Source organism: Sinocyclocheilus rhinocerous, unplaced genomic scaffold, assembly GCF_001515625.1.
Source record: "Sinocyclocheilus rhinocerous isolate Xijiao unplaced genomic scaffold, SAMN03320098_v1.1 scaffold779, whole genome shotgun sequence".
NCBI classification, from domain to species: domain Eukaryota; kingdom Metazoa; phylum Chordata; class Actinopteri; order Cypriniformes; family Cyprinidae; genus Sinocyclocheilus; species Sinocyclocheilus rhinocerous.
In genome coordinates this window covers 380,402-400,792 of record NW_015652150.1, presented here as the reverse complement: position 1 = coordinate 400,792, position 20,391 = coordinate 380,402, and the positions used below count along the sequence as shown (strand labels likewise).

Genomic DNA, 20,391 nt, shown 5'->3' with positions numbered 1-20,391 from the left:
TTATATCACTTATTGCATGGCAACTTCCCTCATTAGTAAATAGCTGGACACAAAATATTGATTTGAGTTCAAATATTTTATTCTCACTAAACGTGAAGCTTCCACAAAGAAAACAGTTATTAGCAAGTGTCTTTTAGCCAAGACAAATGAACGAGATCAAACTAGACAAACATTAAAGGGATAAAATACACTTATTACACAGCTCTTCACCACATAATTATTACACACACACACACACACCCCAGTAACATTGATGAACAAATTATTGCAATGGATAAATAGTGACTGATGTATTGGTCTATCCACAGTCTTCTTCCAGCAGGATATTCCTGCAAGATTTCATTACCACATTCAAAGCCATTATGGTGTTTGCATATGTGAATGCTGCATCAGAAACAGTCTGTCTGCATGAAGACAAATGAATGGAGCTTCGTCTAGAAAAAGGGAAATGGAGAAACTGTAGTTAACTGAGGATTACTGTCATTCATTAGCAGACCAAAAAAAAAATGAAATGTTGTAATGCAGTTTATTATTACACAGCTCTTCACCACATAATTATGGGGACCAGAGATATTGATTTGAGATGGAACCATTTATATATATATATATATATATAAGTGTGTGAGTTGTTTACTTTTTTAAATAGTCTTCCTATTAACACCATTATATTGTTCATTCAGACTGATTCACGAACGCGGAACGCGCACAAACACAAGAGGCAGGATTTATCTCATGAACCAATCAGAGCCAATCATAACCAGTCATATCCAATCATATCGCGATAGAGGCATTGCCTCCTCTCGCATGACTTTTCCCATTAATTTTAATGATGTATTTTGTAACATTGCGGCTGTGCCATGTGATAATGATGTCATTAGGTCAGATTGAGTTAGACCTATGGGACTGCGCCATCTAGAGTTTCATGCCAGAACTCTGTATCTGATTCACTTGCAGGCTGTTAGTGCTGTTCTTCAAAATGGAGTTTATGCAAACATTTCAATAAGCAACCACTGAGTGAAAACACAAACCAAGGAAATGGTTAACGGTTTAATGAAAGTGATTTTGTAACATGATGTTCTACAGTTTAAATTTGGCTCTGAAATGGGATGAGGATGAGATATGAAGACAGATTGATGTCACTGATTGAAACAAACACATTTGCTGCTACTCTCTTCACAGTGATGACTGTTATTGCCTGAGTGCTCCAGCAAAAGTACATTTGTTTCTAATAAGCAACTCATAAAGCTTGTCAGAAGGAGCGTGTTGCACTTTTCATTGTGGTTTGCACACATGTTTTTCGACTTGTAAACGTGATTGGCTCAGTCGGAAGGAACATGAAGTGAAAATGAAACCTTGAAATAATTTTTTTTAAAATTGTCTCAATTTTTAAATCTATTCATAATAATTTAAACAATTATAGAAAATCTGTTATTCTTTTTATTTTATTGTATTCCAAATCAGTGGAAGTCATATTGTATTTTATTTAGAATTAGAAAAATGATAGATGCCAAAATATTCTTTCTCAGATCATGACTGTTATTGCCTGAGTGCTCCAGCAAAAGTACATTTGTTTCTAATAAGCAACTCATAAAGCTTGTCAGAAGGAGCGTGTTGCACTTTTCATTGTGGTTTGCACACATGTTTTTCGACTTGTAAACGTGATTGGCTCAGTCGGAAGGAACATGAAGTGAAAATGAAACCTTGAAATAATTTTTTTTAAAATTGTCTCAATTTTTAAATCTATTCATAATAATTTAAACAATTATAGAAAATCTGTTATTCTTTTTATTTTATTGTATTCCAAATCAGTGGAAGTCATATTGTATTTTATTTAGATTCAGATTCCATAAGATTTCAATTCAGATTCCCAACACTACTGGTTTGATTACCCATATACCGTGCTTATTTTGACATGTGTCATCTTACTGTCGCACAAAAACACAAAAATGATAGATGCCAAAATATTCTTTCTCAGATCTTGTGGAAAGTACTCATTATTTTTTTCCAGGATGATAATCCAGGCCATTTGCCTGACAGGACAAATAAGCAGCAGCATGTGTCTGTCTCACTGGAATATTTCCAACCTGACAATATGTTTCTACTCAGTTGATCTTTTATCATAGGTTATTTTGATGGAAAGAAGAACATAAAGGAAAGGCAGAAGAGTGCAGACTGAGGATCTGTGCAGACTTTTTTTATATACGCTGGCTCGCAAACACACCCACGCTCACATGCTGAGGAATCTTGGCCTCCGGTGATAGAGCAGATAGTTAAAAGGTCTGAGTCACACAGAGAAACTAAGAGACCAAGACGGTGTTGGTGAGAGGAAAAAAAAGAAAAGTCAGACTCGTTTGCGGTATGAGCCATGCTATAAAACAAAGTTGTAGTCATAACAAACAAACAGTAACAGGTATGTCTTTCTCATGTAGTGCATGTTAGTAATCTGAGTCTGGCAGTACTCCTGCGTACTCTAAACTCGCATCGGGACAGGGATGTAAAAGGCAATAACGTGTACATATGGGAATCCTCACTTTGAATTCTGACATTTTCAAAATTAAGGCAAGCACACAATGTGCCCAGCCAGCAAATGAAAGCAGGTTGAAGCTTGTTTGCCATTGATCATTAGTATGGAGAGTGGGTGGAGAGATTTGGCCTGTCTACATTGGTAAACTTAAAGGATATGTGAAATGTCATGTTTATTAACTGGAAAAAGTCATGGAAAGCTTTGAAGTTTTTGGTGAGAAATCACTTTTAGTGAGTGCCAGGATTAAAAAATGTTTAATTAAAAAAAACATTTTTAATAATTAAATACATTTAAAAATAAATGTCTTAAAAGATTCCAACATATGAATGTAAAAAAGAAAAAAAAACTTATAGTTGAATAAAAAATTAAATTCTATAATGTTTTATCCAGGTTTAAAAAAACACTAAAAACTAAAATCAGTTATTTAAATGCAACAAGGGAATTTAGGAATCACAACATTGTAAAGTACAACATGAAAAACAGATTTGTTTGCAAAAATTTGACAAAAAGTGTGCACATCCAGCAGTCAAAAAAGAAATCATAAATAGAAAAATGATTTATTACAAGTTCTCACCAACTCTGATGTTTTGAGCCATATGGCTCTTTATCAGACCAATCAAAGTTTTTTTTCCTCTCATATTTATTTGATGCATTTGGTAGAGGCAAAGTGACTTACACTGCATTCAAGCTATACATTTTTTAAATTAATGTATTCCCTAGGAATCGAACCCATTGCCGTTGCTAGCACCATACTTTACTGCTTGAGCTACAGGAAGGCAAGGTCATGTAAACATAGGCAGAAATTACCTAATTAAATATACAATATCAACCAACAACTCTAAAATTAAAAACCCAATGTGGTACAGATAAATTCTGCATCCTTAATGAATCCTTTTCCAGCAAGTGTGAGCAATGGTAGTAGTATTAGTGGTGTTCGCTAATGCACTAATGAGAAACATGTCTATTGGTCGTGAGAAGCAATTAAATTTTAATAGATTAACTTGTGAGTCAGGGGCTTTGGAAAGCGTAATCCACTTGATTCTTGTTAAGACCTTGGCACAGATGTACAGTGATGTATTTAACAGTGGAGCCTGCAGAAAAGTGCCTCTTATTAGCTGATAATGTCATGGACCGCAGCAGTGTGGCTGGCATCCTGTTTTATGTGGCTGAAAAAGGCGCTGTGATTTCATGCCTGTTTATATTGGTTGTTTGGCTCGAGAAGAGGTTTCTGCCGCTGTATGTGAAGAGTTGAGTGCTCCCTCTGCACCGCACGTCTATGCTTTTTGCATGTGTTTGCTGACTCTTCTGTCTGCCAAACGCTTTGGCATTTATTGACGGTTTCCCTCTTCCAGTGTTGTGTATCCATTTCTGTTCTTTTCATGTCTGTGTCTCAATGATAAGGCGTGTCTGTGTTTGATGGAAGAATGCAGACAGACGAAACACTGACTCCACTCTGCCCACGTAGTTGGCAGCTCTCACTTTGTCTCTGGATTGAACCTGCAGCGCTAGGGCTTCCAAGCCAGTCCTCAGGTTGGCAGGCGCACGTCGTAGCAGAGTAAACTTTCCCTTGAAGCATGAAGTCACAGAACAGTCTCTCACTGTGCAAGCTTTGCTCAAGCTCCCTGGTGTGACAGGAAAAACTGAGTTAATGATTAAGAGTTCAGTTAACCTGGGTACTAGGTAACTAGATGGTTATTATGGCTGATAATTTAAATGGCTCTAAACTTCTCTGCTAAGTAGTCAATTGATAGATCCTTCTATCCAAAATGACTTAGAGTATACTTTGCTCAAGGTCACAAAGCTTCACTACCTTTTACTAGATCGCATATCATCACAAAAAAAAAAACACAATGCAGTGAGATCTTTTGAATTTTATCAAATGCCAAGTTTTAATACTTTTTTCTGGTCTAGATATTGCAATATAATATAATATATAATAATCTTATAATTGGTCTTTTTGATTTTTTATTATTGCTTTATATTTTTATTATTTTAATACATTAATTGTATATTAATTTACAAGTTATAGTTATTTTGTTTCTAAATTAAATAAAATTCTATGAAATTATTGTTTAAGTAAATAACATGTTATGAATTTATTTACATATTTTGCAAATGTGCCCTGTATTGTTATATTGTTTAGCTAAATTTACTTTGATTAAAATAATAATAATTATTATTATTATTATTATTATTATTTTATAAACTAATTGTTAATTAGTCTTATAATTATTTTTATTTAAAAAATGAGTTTGTTTATTTTAATAATAATAATTTATTTATCTATTTACTTAGATTTTTACAAATTCCCAGTGATACCACACTGTTTAGTCAAATTGAATTCAATCAAAATAATAATCGAATTAGTTGTTTATTATTATTAAATGTGTTGTAATATCATAACATTTTATTATTGTCCTTTAAGTAAATTTGTCTCAGCTTTACTTTATTTACTTTTTTTATTCGCTTAACTATTTTTATAAATGTTCCCAGTAATACTACAATGTTTAGCCAATTTAAATATGATCATTCGGTAAATGCAAAATATCAGCAAAATGCCTTCAGCCAGTAAATTGTTGTTAGGGCAACTAAAGATTTTTTGTTTAACAAATGATCAATTAGCAACACAACAAATATTGATTTGTCATCATTTCTGTCTTACACATTAATATGAGTTAAACTCTGAAGTATTTGCCTCTGAAGAAAACAATTTGGAAAGCCAAATATGGCATTGTTTATTCAGGCAACTCTTTTAGGATAATTGGGGCAACATTTGGGTGAAAATAGTTTGTCTAACATGTGTTTTTATGTAGATTCATAGTCATTCAAATTTCTTGGTATCTGAAATTCCTGTATACAGAATGAACTGTTAGTTTTTTGAGCTGTAACCATTTTACAGTGCATTGATTCTTAAGTATGTAAAAAAGTAGTTTTGATGTGTAGAGGTAAATGTTGACCTTTCTCTCCAGCTATTGGTCCAGACCCCACAAATAACCAGGTGGTGTTGGTGATCCTGGTCAGTTTGCTGCCCCTCCTGGTTCTGGCTGTGCTGGTCATCGCCTCCTTCTACTGGTATCGCATGTACCGTCGCCGCAAACTCGATGAGTGGGAGACCAAGAAGCCGTCCAAACGCAAGGGACCCAAAGGCCCGTTGGACTGTAGCGACGCCTGCGCCATCATGATGGACGATGACCGCTCCGACAGCAGCTCCACGCACGCCAACAACCTCAACCACAACACAGAACCTCTGCCCATCGAGCTGGACCTTCAGGTGGGCAAGGGCCGCTTCGCCGAGGTTTATAAAGCCAAGCTGAGACAAAGCCGCTCGGAACAGTTTGAGACGGTGGCGGTGAAGATCTTCCCCTACGAAGAGTACGCATCCTGGAAGAACGAAAAGGACATCTTCTCAGACATCGATCTGAAGCACGAGAACATTCTGCACTTCCTGACGGCAGAGGAGAGGAAGGTGGAGAAACAGTACTGGCTGATCACCGCCTATCATCCACGCGGGAACCTGCAGGAGTACCTCACGCGACACCTCATCAGCTGGGAGGATCTGCGGCTGCTCGGGGGCTCACTCGCCTGGGGTGTGGCTCATTTGCATAGTGACCACACCCCTTTTGGGCGGCCCAAAGTGCCCATCGTTCACCGAGATCTGAAGAGCTCTAACATCCTGGTGAAGAATGACCTCACTTGTTGCCTCTGTGACTTTGGACTTGGCCTCCGCCTTGACAACTCGCTGTCAGTGGATGACTTGGCCAACAGTGGACAGGTAGGTTATGCAACAATATTTCATCTTCATAGGTGCATTTAGACTGTCTGTCTGCATACAGCAAACTTTGGTTAACACTACTAAAAAAAGCTTATCCATTACCAGTCAAATACCTTTTTTTAATGTTTCTGAAAGAAGTCCCTCACCAAGGCTGCATTTATTTGATGATAAATACAGCAAAATAGCAATATTGTGAAATATTATTACAATTTAAAATAACTGTTTTCTATTTGAATATATATATATATATATATATACACAGTATATATATTCCTGTGATGGCAAAGTTGAATTTTCAGCAGCCAAGTCTTCAGTGTCACATGATCTTTAGAAATAAAAAAAAATAATAATAATATATATATATATATATATATATATATATATATAAATATATAAAATGAAGATTTTTAAAAACGAAAAAAAAAATTTAAATTTAAAAATTGTACCTATTTTATTTTATTAATATTGAATCTGATTCTTTAATGGAGTCTATAACCTGAAGCTTAACTGACACTTTATCGACCCCAGTGCAGCACAAGACTACCTAGATTCACTTGCTTGTATTGCTTGGTAAGTGCCAAGTGGAGCGTTGGCGTGTTCTATACCTAAAGTTGTGCAGATTTACAGTGGCGGGGACGTCGTGTCATAACTTGCAGGGAAAGTCCCTTCAGGCATCTCACCATGTGCAAATGTGTGTGTTTTATATATGTGCGCCCTTTGTTCAAACTGTCTGCTCAGATTTATGATTCATGGGCTGAAAATGAAAAGACAAACGCGGCGAGTGAATCAGTAATGAACTAGCTAACAATCACCTGACTCTGCACCGTCTACCCAGAGTGCTTTGATGTATGTCAACATTCGGTTGGTCTCAGACAGTGACCCCTAAAAACATTCAAAGGGAGTTTAGTCTAAAGTGCTACGGTTGCGATTAATTTATCACATTTTAGATTTGTTGGTTCATTGGTGGGACCTTTTGTACTCTTAAAGTAAGGTCAAGTAATGAAGTGAGCTGAAGTGTTTTGAAGTTAAAGGAATAGAAAAGATGTCGAAATAGCTTGGTACCCTCAAAACAACAACAATAATAATATTACCAATTATTATCATTATTATTAAATTTGTGTTATTATTTGTTATTATTTGTGTTATATGATCATATAAATTAGGATTTATACATAATAATACATTTGTGTTGTTATGACAAAATCATAAGAATTATTTTTATTTTTATAAGTTGTAATAATAATAATAATAATAATAATAATAATTGTGTTGTCAATCATCACAATTATTACTAGTTATATTTTCTGATTTTTTTAAAATGAGTTTGTTTATTTTAATAATAATAATTTATTTATCTATTTACTTAGATTTTTACAAATTCCCAGTGATACCACACTGTTTAGTCAAATTGAATTCAATCAAAATAATAATCGAATTAGTTGTTTATTATTATTAAATGTGTTGTAATATCATAACATTTTATTATTGTCCTTTAAGTAAATTTGTCTCAGCTTTACTTTATTTACTTTTTTTATTCGCTTAACTATTTTTATAAATGTTCCCAGTAATACTACAATGTTTAGCCAATTTAAATATGATCATTCGGTAAATGCAAAATATCAGCAAAATGCCTTCAGCCAGTAAATTGTTGTTAGGGCAACTAAAGATTTTTTGTTTAACAAATGATCAATTAGCAACACAACAAATATTGATTTGTCATCATTTCTGTCTTACACATTAATATGAGTTAAACTCTGAAGTATTTGCCTCTGAAGAAAACAATTTGGAAAGCCAAATATGGCATTGTTTATTCAGGCAACTCTTTTAGGATAATTGGGGCAACATTTGGGTGAAAATAGTTTGTCTAACATGTGTTTTTATGTAGATTCATAGTCATTCAAATTTCTTGGTATCTGAAATTCCTGTATACAGAATGAACTGTTAGTTTTTTGAGCTGTAACCATTTTACAGTGCATTGATTCTTAAGTATGTAAAAAAGTAGTTTTGATGTGTAGAGGTAAATGTTGACCTTTCTCTCCAGCTATTGGTCCAGACCCCACAAATAACCAGGTGGTGTTGGTGATCCTGGTCAGTTTGCTGCCCCTCCTGGTTCTGGCTGTGCTGGTCATCGCCTCCTTCTACTGGTATCGCATGTACCGTCGCCGCAAACTCGATGAGTGGGAGACCAAGAAGCCGTCCAAACGCAAGGGACCCAAAGGCCCGTTGGACTGTAGCGACGCCTGCGCCATCATGATGGACGATGACCGCTCCGACAGCAGCTCCACGCACGCCAACAACCTCAACCACAACACAGAACCTCTGCCCATCGAGCTGGACCTTCAGGTGGGCAAGGGCCGCTTCGCCGAGGTTTATAAAGCCAAGCTGAGACAAAGCCGCTCGGAACAGTTTGAGACGGTGGCGGTGAAGATCTTCCCCTACGAAGAGTACGCATCCTGGAAGAACGAAAAGGACATCTTCTCAGACATCGATCTGAAGCACGAGAACATTCTGCACTTCCTGACGGCAGAGGAGAGGAAGGTGGAGAAACAGTACTGGCTGATCACCGCCTATCATCCACGCGGGAACCTGCAGGAGTACCTCACGCGACACCTCATCAGCTGGGAGGATCTGCGGCTGCTCGGGGGCTCACTCGCCTGGGGTGTGGCTCATTTGCATAGTGACCACACCCCTTTTGGGCGGCCCAAAGTGCCCATCGTTCACCGAGATCTGAAGAGCTCTAACATCCTGGTGAAGAATGACCTCACTTGTTGCCTCTGTGACTTTGGACTTGGCCTCCGCCTTGACAACTCGCTGTCAGTGGATGACTTGGCCAACAGTGGACAGGTAGGTTATGCAACAATATTTCATCTTCATAGGTGCATTTAGACTGTCTGTCTGCATACAGCAAACTTTGGTTAACACTACTAAAAAAAGCTTATCCATTACCAGTCAAATACCTTTTTTTAATGTTTCTGAAAGAAGTCCCTCACCAAGGCTGCATTTATTTGATGATAAATACAGCAAAATAGCAATATTGTGAAATATTATTAAAATTTAAAATAACTGTTTTCTATTTGAATATATATATATATATATATATACACAGTATATATATTCCTGTGATGGCAAAGTTGAATTTTCAGCAGCCAAGTCTTCAGTGTCACATGATCTTTAGAAATAAAAAACATCACAAAAAAAATCGTAATTATTCCAAAAATTATTTTGATCCGTAGTGTAAATGCATGTATGGAATATAAATTTAATTTCTTCAGATTTAATATAAATGCGCAAGTATGCAGTAGAGTGCATCCCTCAGGTGTTCCTTAAAGTCAGTTAAAGTCAGTTTTTTTCTCTCTCTATTGAGAAATCGATTGGTTTGTATAATTTTTTTCAAGACACTCCTACCATGAAGTTAATTTTAACTTAAGATCCACCAATAGGAAAACACATCAGAATGAAAGAGATCAGCAGCAATCGTCCACTCGCATAAAATATTGTGAATGATTTCATTAAGACAGGCTTCTTATATATTTACATATACATAAATGAATATTTTTCTAATATTTTAATATATATTGTTGTTATACTTGCAACAAATGACTGTAAGTCAGTGGTTTTATATTGTACCATTGGTTTTTATTTTAAATAAAACATTCAAAGGGAGTTTAGTCTAAAGTGCTACGGTTGCGATTAATTTATCACATTTTAGATTTGTTGGTTCATTGGTGGGACCTTTTGTACTCTTAAAGTAAGGTCAAGTAATGAAGTGAGCTGAAGTGTTTTGAAGTTAAAGGAATAGAAAAGATGTCGAAATAGCTTGGTACCCTCAAAACAACAACAATAATAATATTACCAATTATTATCATTATTATTAAATTTGTGTTATTATTTGTTATTATTTGTGTTATATGATCATATAAATTAGGATTTATACATAATAATACATTTGTGTTGTTATGACAAAATCATAAGAATTATTTTTATTTTTATAAGTTGTAATAATAATAATAATAATAATAATAATAATTGTGTTGTCAATCATCACAATTATTACTAGTTATATTTTCTGATTTTTGTAAATTATATATATATATATAGTGTGTGTGTGTGTGATAATTAATATAACTGATAAAAATATAAAAATGAAATTATTTTTACTAAATGCTGTGTTCATGTGGTCATGACATTCAGAGATATACAATATCAAACTTATATACAGTTAAATAAGTGTCCTGCATCTGATTCTCAGGTGGGTACAGCCAGGTACATGGCTCCAGAAGTGCTGGAATCAAGGATCAACCTTGAGAACATCGAGTCATTCAAGCAAACCGATGTCTACTCCATGGCCCTGGTGCTGTGGGAGATCACGTCCAGGTGTAACGCCATCGGAGGTGAGTACAGAAACATCATTGAGATCTCACTTGGAAACAGCTTTTATTTGGGCATTTCCTAAACCAATATAGTTAGTAAACTTGAGACAATGCTATTCTATTTCCATTCTGCCTGTAATTGTCCCTCAAGGAGAACAGGGATGAAAATAGGCTTGCTTTTTGTCTAGTTCTGTTAGGGGCAAATTTTTTTTTTTGCTACCATCATTGGGCTATTGTTTGAGTACACTGCATGGAAAGCCCATTGCGGCCCACAATGTGTTTTGACCGATTTGCAGCTTCCTGTTATTAGGGGGGGGCGGTTCTTCAACAAGAGCAGAGATGGTACGGCATACTCCTCAGTCCTCACTCTATTTGGGGAATGTAAGGAATGTGTGAAATGTCAAGTGCTTCCTAAGAACTTTCCCTTCTTTGGTCAGGTGGGAAGACAGATGCTAGCATATTCTTGGCGCGCTTACATATAGGCGTAAAAAACTGTATTCATATAGCTCTCATGGAGCATTTATGCTCTCATATGTATGAAATACAACAACAGAAACTGTAATTAGTTATGGGGGTAAATGTAAACATGGATGCACATGGAAATTGAGGAAGAGGGAGGGATTGTGTTGTTGTTTAGGGTTTTTCCTGCATGGAAAAATGATCAGTGGCTGCCCAGTGAAAATTTGGCCTGCTATATATTCATCTTGAGAAGTACTAAATGCTTTTGTACTTGTGCAGGATGGATGAAGCCGTCTGGATAGATAATATTTATTAGAATTTCTCCATTATTCTAATCCCATTCGAATGAATAAGACTTAATCATTATGAGCCATATATATATATATATATATATACAAATACAAATACATATAAAAATTTGAAGGTTTTACACTGCAATAACTAAATAAATAATCTTAATTAGTGTTTTGGTGTGGAAAAACCGAGACAACATTCTCTAATTCACTGTGTTTTTTAAAGGAATTATTACTTCTATTAAGCAAGGCTGCATTAAATTGATGAAAAGTCACAGTAAAAACATTTATAATGTTACAAAAGATTTGTATTTCAAATTTTAAAAAAATTATTTTTTTTTAATCAAAAAACCCTGGAAAAATGGATTGCAGTTTCCACAATATTAAAAATTAAGCAGCAACAACTGTTTTCAACATTGCTACTAATAAGAAATGTCTCTCTTGCATATTAAATGATTTCTGAAGGATCATGTGACACTGAAGACTGGAGTAATGATGCTGAAAATTCCGTTTTGCCATCACAGGAATAAATTACAATTTAAAATATATTTAAATAAAAAAACAGTTATTTTAAATTGTGATCATATTTCACTGTAAGACTGTATTTATGATCAAATAAATGCAGATTTGGTGAGCATAAGAGATTTCTTTCAAAAACACTTAAAAATCGTACTAACCTGAAACCTTTGAACGTAAATTAAGCAAAATCTTGTTAGATTTCTCCTACTGTCATATTGCTTCCCCTGTAAATGTGTCTTTGTTTAAGGATGTTTCGATATTTTACTGGAAAACAAAACAAAAATACTAAGAAAAGAATGTCAAGTTCTGAAAGTGCACTTCAAAGTTCTGCAAATGTTTGAATAAAGGTGCAGCGATTTACTATTTTAATCAACTTTGGTAATATGAGTGCCAGTGTATTTGCATGTGTATATTGTTTCACACGATGTCCCTGTGCCTGTGTCGAGTTGTGTTACCCACATGCCCCGGCATGCCCCTCTGGGGTTGACAGGGGTTGCTGGAGTCCTCCTGTCATGCTGCTTGGAGCTTATCTGCAGAGCTGGAGTTGTTTTCAGCCAGACAGACTATTTCACTTCAGTCTGTGTTGAGGGAGGTAGAGACAGACATCCAGGGTCTGTCTCTCCTGTTGCAGTACCACCTTCAGAGTGCAATGTGAAAAACCTGGGATCTCTTTCAAAAAGGGGGAAAAGAAACATTTAGGGATGTAACACTTGCAGACAGCAGCTGCAGAAAGTCCACGTGTGGGTGATGGTCATGGGCGCCGCTAGCAATTTTGGGCCCTATGAAAGAATATGAGGTTGGGCCCCCTACCGCACCAAACATACACTATATTGCCCAAAGTATTGGGAAAACTCAATAAAACTCATCGCCAAACACCAATGACTTGTACATATGCGTACAATCATTTTAGACACTTCCAAAACTGTGGCAACAAAGATGGAAATACAATTTTTAAATGCATGAATTATGTTTCTATCTTTGATGCCACAGTTTTGGAAGTGCCTTTTTCTGTTCTAAATAAGGGGGTGTCCAAATACTTTTGTCCATATGTATCTACAAGTCACAGGTGTTTGGTGATGAGTTTTTGGCTCAAGGTCTGCATTTAAAGTCACCCCAGAGGTGTTCAGCTGGGATTAGGACTTGACTTTCTGCAGACCAGTCAAGTTCTTCCACATTGACTGATTTTAACCTTGCCTTATACACAGAGGCATTGTTGTGTTAGAATAGAAAATGGTCCTGTTGAAACTATTGGTAGGCAATAAAATTAGAAGCACACAATTCCCCAGAATATCATTATATGCTTAAACATTAAGATTTGTACTCATGGAAATTACTAAAGGAGTCAAACCTGTTCATTAGAAGGGGGTGTCCCAATACTTTTGGCAATATAGTCTGCAAACCAGCCTAGCTATTCAAAATCTTTGTCTGCAATTTAATAATATTGACCTATTACTTTTGCTATTGCTTTTGACCATTAGGTATCAGTAACATAATTCATTCAGAACCTGTTTTATGGACATAGACTTTCTGTACCACACTATTCTGCTGATATGGAATGAGTTTGACTATTTAATCAGCTATATTAATAGAAATGCTTCACTGGGGCAAACAAAAAAATCCTAAAATAATTTCCCCCCCTTAGCGGCGCCCCTGGTGATGGTGAAATGGAAAGCTGTGGCTGCGTTGTTCTGCTGTGGCTCAATGTGTATGCTAGTAAGTCCTGAATTAGCACGTGGTGCGGCCTGGTCTGGAGTAGAACAAACTTGAGACCCTGCCAGCCGAGGAGAACTCCCTCCCTTCCTCAGAGAAAGATGGGAAAACAAGTAAATGGAGGACAGCAGCTGGCTAGCAGGTGGCAGAACCCTATGCAGGGTGGCCATCCATCAGTACAGGTCTCAGATTCACTGCCGCCACGCATCTCTCACTGACTCAAGCTCTTCACAAACACACAAAAGAGCCAAGGGTGTTGTGCACTCATGATCCACCCTAACATTTTCAGACTGAAGCCTGAAAAATCCTCCGGTCTGGCAACATTGCTGCTGCATTACTCTTTAGGCGACGTTTAAATAGGTCCTAGTGTTTAAAAAGGAATCTTACCTCCCGTCTGCCCTGACTGACTACCTCTCTGAACTTTTATTATATAATAAATTACTATAAAATGTTGGTTGATATGATGTCATGTCTGTTGGACAGTCATTTTTTAATAGAAATAATTATATAAATTATGTATTAAATTTTTTTTTTTTTTATAAAATTTGAATTAAATATTCACAGTAAATGTTTGAATGGTTGATTATTTCACTCTTTGTTTAGATTAATATGGTTTTAAACAATTATTTTTTATGATGGATTTTCAGGTTTTAAGATTGAAAGTCTATGTCTGGGGCAATAAAACATAGCAAAAGTAAATGATGAAAGCATGATGATAAATGGTAGATATTTTAAGGTCACATATTATTATAAAAAAAAGCTGAAATTTTCATAAAAATCAGTCCCCAGGACATAAAAGCACTCAAGAATGAAGAAACACCCATATATATATTTTTTCTTCTTGTACTGTTTCCCAGGCAGAGACTCAGAGAGGTTTGTCTGTGGAGGTAACAGACGATTCATATTAAGAGGAAACTGTATTTTTAAAAAAAGTGCTTCCCTGGATACTGGGTGTGAGGCCTCAGCCGGCAGGACATCTGTTCCCAAAACCACGGCATTCCTCACATAACGAGTGCATTTGAGTAGCTCGGCCCCTTGAGCAAATCAAGACGTATAGAAAACGAGACGGAAAAAGAAAGACTCTAGATGACTTTAATGCTGCAGACAGCCGTGTGTCCTCATCTACGGACTGCATGCATGATAAGCTCCGATTTTGTCCGTTTTACCAGCATCAGGTCAGACTCTCACACGGGGCAGTGAGGACAGCAGAAATAGCACCGCAGAGGCTGGAGTATTTTGTTTAAGAGCTGAAACAGGGGAAGTTCACTTGTCAAAAACAGGATGCGTTCGATTGTGGAGTCAGCTTCTCCGCAGGGGCCCGATCACAGTCCTTCACTTCCTGTCCCAGGCGGCACGCTGGCCTAGCCCCTTCCTGTGGGCCCAGAGTGCTGGCACGAACCGCAAAACACACTCTCCAATCAAGAGCAAGCCACTCCAAAGTAAACGTACTCATCCACCATCATTTGCTGTAATGGATTTTATATTGGCCAAGAAGAGGGCAATAACTGCTGTTTTATGACGTCCCCGGGTGTTTTTGGGAAACTGGAGGTTTTGGTGTTTCTTGCAGATTTTTTAGCACAACATGTGTGTTTGTGTGTTATCTATAGCTGGCTCTGGTCAAGTACTTGGCTATGGAGGCTGAAGACAGATATATAATTGGGCCTCTGCAGCTGCAAGTTTCACAAGGTCTGGAAAATCTGTTTTTGGATCTCACTAGCACAGTCCAGTGATTAGCCTCATATTTCATCAATTTGTTTTCATGAACAAAACGAATGACCCACAAACTCAGAATTGTTTATTGTTGGCAGTCTGATGGAGCAACTGATTTTGTCCCATTTTTCTCCAGATGCCGCATTTATCGGTTTTACCAGATAGAATAACCAGAGCATATGAAACATGCATTCTTTTACACATTCAGTGCTTCTTCCAGCTTCCAGTTTCCAACCTCAGTACTTCTCAAGACCAAATGCTCTCCAACAATGATTCTTCTTGTTGTCATAAGGGGATATATGTCTCATTATCTGATCGTCTTGTGTGTGTCTTTGCAGAGGTTAAAGACTACGAACCTCCATTTGGCTCTAAAGTCCGAGAGCACCCCTGTGTGGAGAGCATGAAAGACAATGTGCTGAGAGACCGGGGCAGACCAGAGATTCCCAGCAGCTGGATGAAACACCAGGTAAAACAGCATAGGGTTGACTTTGATTTCAAAGCATGGTAAAAGACAACATATTAGCCGAGAGACAAGCAACTCTTTTGGGGAGCTTTTGGAAAAAGTGCACATTTATTCTTTGAAAAGATGATGATGATGATGATATGATGATGAAACTTTATTGTCAGACAAAGTCTGAAATTTGCGTTACAACAGGTTCACTCACAATTACAAGCCAATTACAAGAAAAACTTCAATTACATAATACACTACTGTTTAAAAATTTGGGTCAGTAAGATTTTTTTTTTAAGAAATTAATATTAATCAGCAACTGAATTTATCAAAAGTTGACAGTAAAGACTTTTATAACAGTGTTAATTTTGATAGCAAATTTTGATTTAGTTTTAGTCATAGTCTTTTGAATAAAATGCCATTTAGTTTTAGTCATATTTTAGTCATCTGAATTGTTTTTAGTTTTAGTCTAGTTTTAGTCAACTAAATATCATACGATTTTAGTTGACTAAATCTACAGTAAATTTAGTCGGATAAAATCAAATGGGTTTAGTTAGTTATTAAACATTTCTCTAAAATTTCCTGTCGTCTCGTTTTAATTCGTTGACGAAAATGTCAATACATTTTTGTCATAGTTTTTATCATTCAAAACGAGTTTTAGTTCGTTATCGTCTGGTTGTCGTCGGTGAAAAAAATGTCGTTGACGAAAATTATTCGTCAACGAAATTAACAGTTTTATAATGATGCGAAATATTTAAATTTCAAATATATGCTGTTCTCTTGAACTTTCTATTCATCAAAGAATCCTGAAAAAAAAATGTAGCACGGTTTCCACACAAATATTAAGCAGCACAACTGTTTTCAACACTGATAATAGTAAGAAATGTTTCATGAGCACCAAATCAGCATATTAGAATGATTTCTGAAGGATCATGTGACACTGAAGACTGGAGTTATGTCTGGAGCTGCTGAAATTTCAGCTTTGCATCACAGGAATAGATTACATTTTAAAATATATAAAAATAGAAAACGGTTATTTTAAATTGTAATAATATTTCACAATATTTCTGTTTTAATGTATTTATAATCAAATAAATGCAGCCTTGGTGAGACTTTTAAAATAACAATAATAAAACTAAACAACTAGTAGACATAAAGACAAATTTTTACACAAAATATTGTTAGATTTCTCTGAAAACAATGTGTATCTTACGTAATTTTGCTTCCCATGTTAATGTGTGTATTTTTAAGGATGTTTGGATATTTTTACTGAAATACAAAATACTGAGTAAGAAAACAATTTTGTGCTGTTTAATTTCATTTTTATTGGTTTGACTGTCAAACTGACCCCAAACATTTGAATGGTAGTGTAGTGACAAAAATTAAAAGAACAAGGGGTATAGAGTTTAGAACCCAAAAATGTTGATTAGCTAAACTATTATAGCTATAGTTGATTAGTTGAGTAAAAATCCTAAATATTCAAAAATGTATGCAAATGACATGACATGACGAAATATTGACTTTGAACTAAATATTGACTATTGTAATAATAATGCACTGTACTATAGGCAAATGCATGCACAAACACTTGTGTTTTATTTCAAGGGTGTGGCTGCAGTCTGTACCACCATCAACGAGTGCTGGGATCACGACCCTGAAGCCCGGCTCACGGCACAGTGTGTGGCCGAACGCTTCAACGAGATGGACGACGACCTAGACAAGTTGTCAACCTGCAGCAGCTCTGAGGAGAAGATTCCAGAAGATTGCTCCGTGAGCGTGAGCGATGACAAATGAGAGCGAGAGAGAGAGAGAAAGGTCACTCTTTCTCTCTCTCTCTCTGCAGAAACTGAATGTTTGGATCCTTCCAGTGGGGTGGAGTGGAAGAACATGGCCATTTCATAAAGCTTTATGTTTCATAACCAAAGATTTCATGCACTTTATCAGATTATGCATAGCTCACACTGAGGAAGGTCATGCTACCGAGCAAGAGGAGCTGGACAGACGCTGGTTTTCTCCTCTGACAGCTGACCGAGAGCCAAAAGTAATCAGGAAAATGTTTCGCCTCAACACTAAAGATTCATAGGAGATTGTAAGACTTTCTACAGATCACTTCAGGATTTTTTGGATTTATGGAAGTATGTGTTAATTGAGAGATTTGTGTGTTTGTGTGCATGAGTGTGTAAGAATACTAGCGTGTGTGTTTGGAGTTGCTTTTGCCGAGAAATGTATTGTGCTTGTTAGCCAAAGAAAAAAGTATATTGTAAATACTGCTTTTGACATAAAAATCAACCCACACTATTGAGAGAGCCAAAAAGGGAAGAGTATATGCTGCACATACCAAAAATGTGTTAAACGAACAGTATTTTGAAGTTCACAAAGTGCCTCATATGTTCACATATCCTCTCTTTTACTACTTTTTTATGTAATATATTGTAAATCTTTGATGATTAAAATACAATTCATGTACAGTATCGACACTAAAATGATCATATTTTTTCATTTTGTTTTAATACAGTCTGTTCATTGTGTATTATACTTTGAATTATGAAAGGGATCCATCATTAGACTGTATTATAGCTTTCAGCCTGGGAAATTTGTGAAGGCTCCTTTCATATGAATGATGATTGACAGCCAGGTTATTATTACCTGTAATACCGCCGCTGGTTGCAGCAATGTTTTCAGTTAGTCTTAACAAACATTCTATTAACCAGTTGTCACGCATGCCCGCTAGTTCAGTGTTGTGGGAAACTAGCCTCTTAACTGAAAATCAGTCGTCAGATATGCCTCGAAGTACTGACATCTGCATTTCTGTACATAAGCCTCAGGGTGTCTACTACAAGAAGATCTTTAACTGTTGCTAAATGAAGAATTGTGAAGAAAGAACAGCAGAGTCGGGGTGGGCGATATGACCAAAATCTTATATCATGATATACAAGTAATTTTATTTCATTGTAATGATGTGTGGTTGCTATACTGGATATTTAATTGTCCATACTCATTTGCACAAAATTTATACAAAATGAATATCTATTCATCTAACTGTAATTATAATGTTACTGCACTGTATTATTATATTGCATTATAATGGATTGATTTTAATGTTGTATTTTTAGTTTATTCAGACAAAATAGTATAGAATTTTAAAGGGGTGGTTGATCAGCTTTTTTCGAAAGCTTGATTGTGTTTATGGGGTGCAGTGTAATATGTGTTTATGCTTCGTTTAAAAAAAAAAACACGCATTATTTTCACATATTTTACCTTTATTCTACGTTCTCTTCAAAACGGTCTGTTGAGTTCCTGGTTCTATGAAGCCCCTCCCTCAGAAATACGCAATGGGCTCTGATTGGTTAGCTGGCCCAATGTGTTTTGTGACTCGCTAACTGCCTAGTGCACGTTGCCCGGAAACGTCACACCCCCTTACCATTACGGGTAGTTGCGTGTTACCGGGGGCGGGGTTTATTTAAACATCGGGGTTAGTGATGTCACAAACCCAGGAAGAAGCTCGATGTAGTCCCTATCAGACGTTTTTTTTTGTAGTCCTTAAACAGCGATTTGTTTAAAAGAAAATATCTCCCTTTGCATTGAACTCTGAGCTTCGTAACTTTGCAGACATTGTTTATGCTCTAACAGCAACATTACACACTAACTAAAGTTCAAAAAGTGAAATCATAATCAACCACCCCTTTAATATCTGTTATTTATGGGTTATCTAAACTTGTGTTGTATTTTTAATATATTTAGACAAAATTGTATAAAATTTTACTATCTGTTATTTATCGGTAACCAGCATGAAACTTTATGTTAAACTAGTGTTGTAGTTTTAATTTATTCAGACAAAATAGCATAGAATTTTAATATCTGTTATTTACGGGTTATCAGCAGTAAACTTGTAGTTTTTATTTATTCAGACAAAATGGCATAAAATTGTAATATTTATGGGTTATTGGCATGAAACTCGTGTTTCATGTTAACAAAAATAATTATAAATGAATTATTATTTATTCACAGATTTTTAATATTGGTGCATCACTATTTATCTGTATTCTGTAAATGTAAAATGTTTTTCTTTTCTTAGGATTTTTTTAAATATAAAATTAAGCCTTGCACTGAGCATGCTCAGTTGTTCAAAAGCATGAGATGGGGCAGACGGATGTCAAACTGAGTGAAATAATGTCCCTATTTGACTGTCTTTTGTGGTGTGAGGCTGTTTGAATTGAGCTCTCACACTGGAGTCAGTAGCGGTTCATCTGGGCTTTGTTTGGGAGTGAGAGTTTTGAAATTCCTGACCGGGAACGGCCGTGACCATAATGACAGAGAGAACGAAGAATATGTGAGTCCCTCAGACGAGTCATATTTTCCCCGGCAATCATACACACCCCTGTTCCTCTCACCATCCCTCTTTTCCCTAGTGTCTATTGTTTCTTTACTATTTTAGCCCCTAAACCGCTGGAACATCTGGGGGGAAGAACCAGACAAGGGAATAAACCGGTATCTGCGGGGCTGAATGGCTATAAATATCTCTCTGTGGCGCTGATCTCAGAATAGAATTTATAGGCCCGTTCTGACTCTAGGCATTTGTTGTT

The 20,391-nt window shown here is 36.1% G+C and overlaps 1 protein-coding gene across 1 annotated transcript in view; it reads left to right on the top strand.

The window, feature by feature from the left end:
* LOC107713826 (TGF-beta receptor type-2-like) overlaps positions 1–18,307 on the top strand; it is a 31,245-nt gene extending 12,938 nt beyond the window's left edge. Inside the window, exons 4-7 of the mRNA XM_016519454.1 lie at positions 5,494–6,296; positions 10,546–10,687; positions 15,696–15,823; positions 17,414–18,307. Of these exons, the coding sequence (XP_016374940.1) occupies positions 5,494–6,296; positions 10,546–10,687; positions 15,696–15,823; positions 17,414–17,602 (1,262 nt within the window). The 3' untranslated portion in view covers positions 17,603–18,307. The remainder of the gene's footprint in view (positions 1–5,493; positions 6,297–10,545; positions 10,688–15,695; positions 15,824–17,413) is intronic.
* Positions 18,308–20,391: the final 2,084 nt, after the last annotated feature.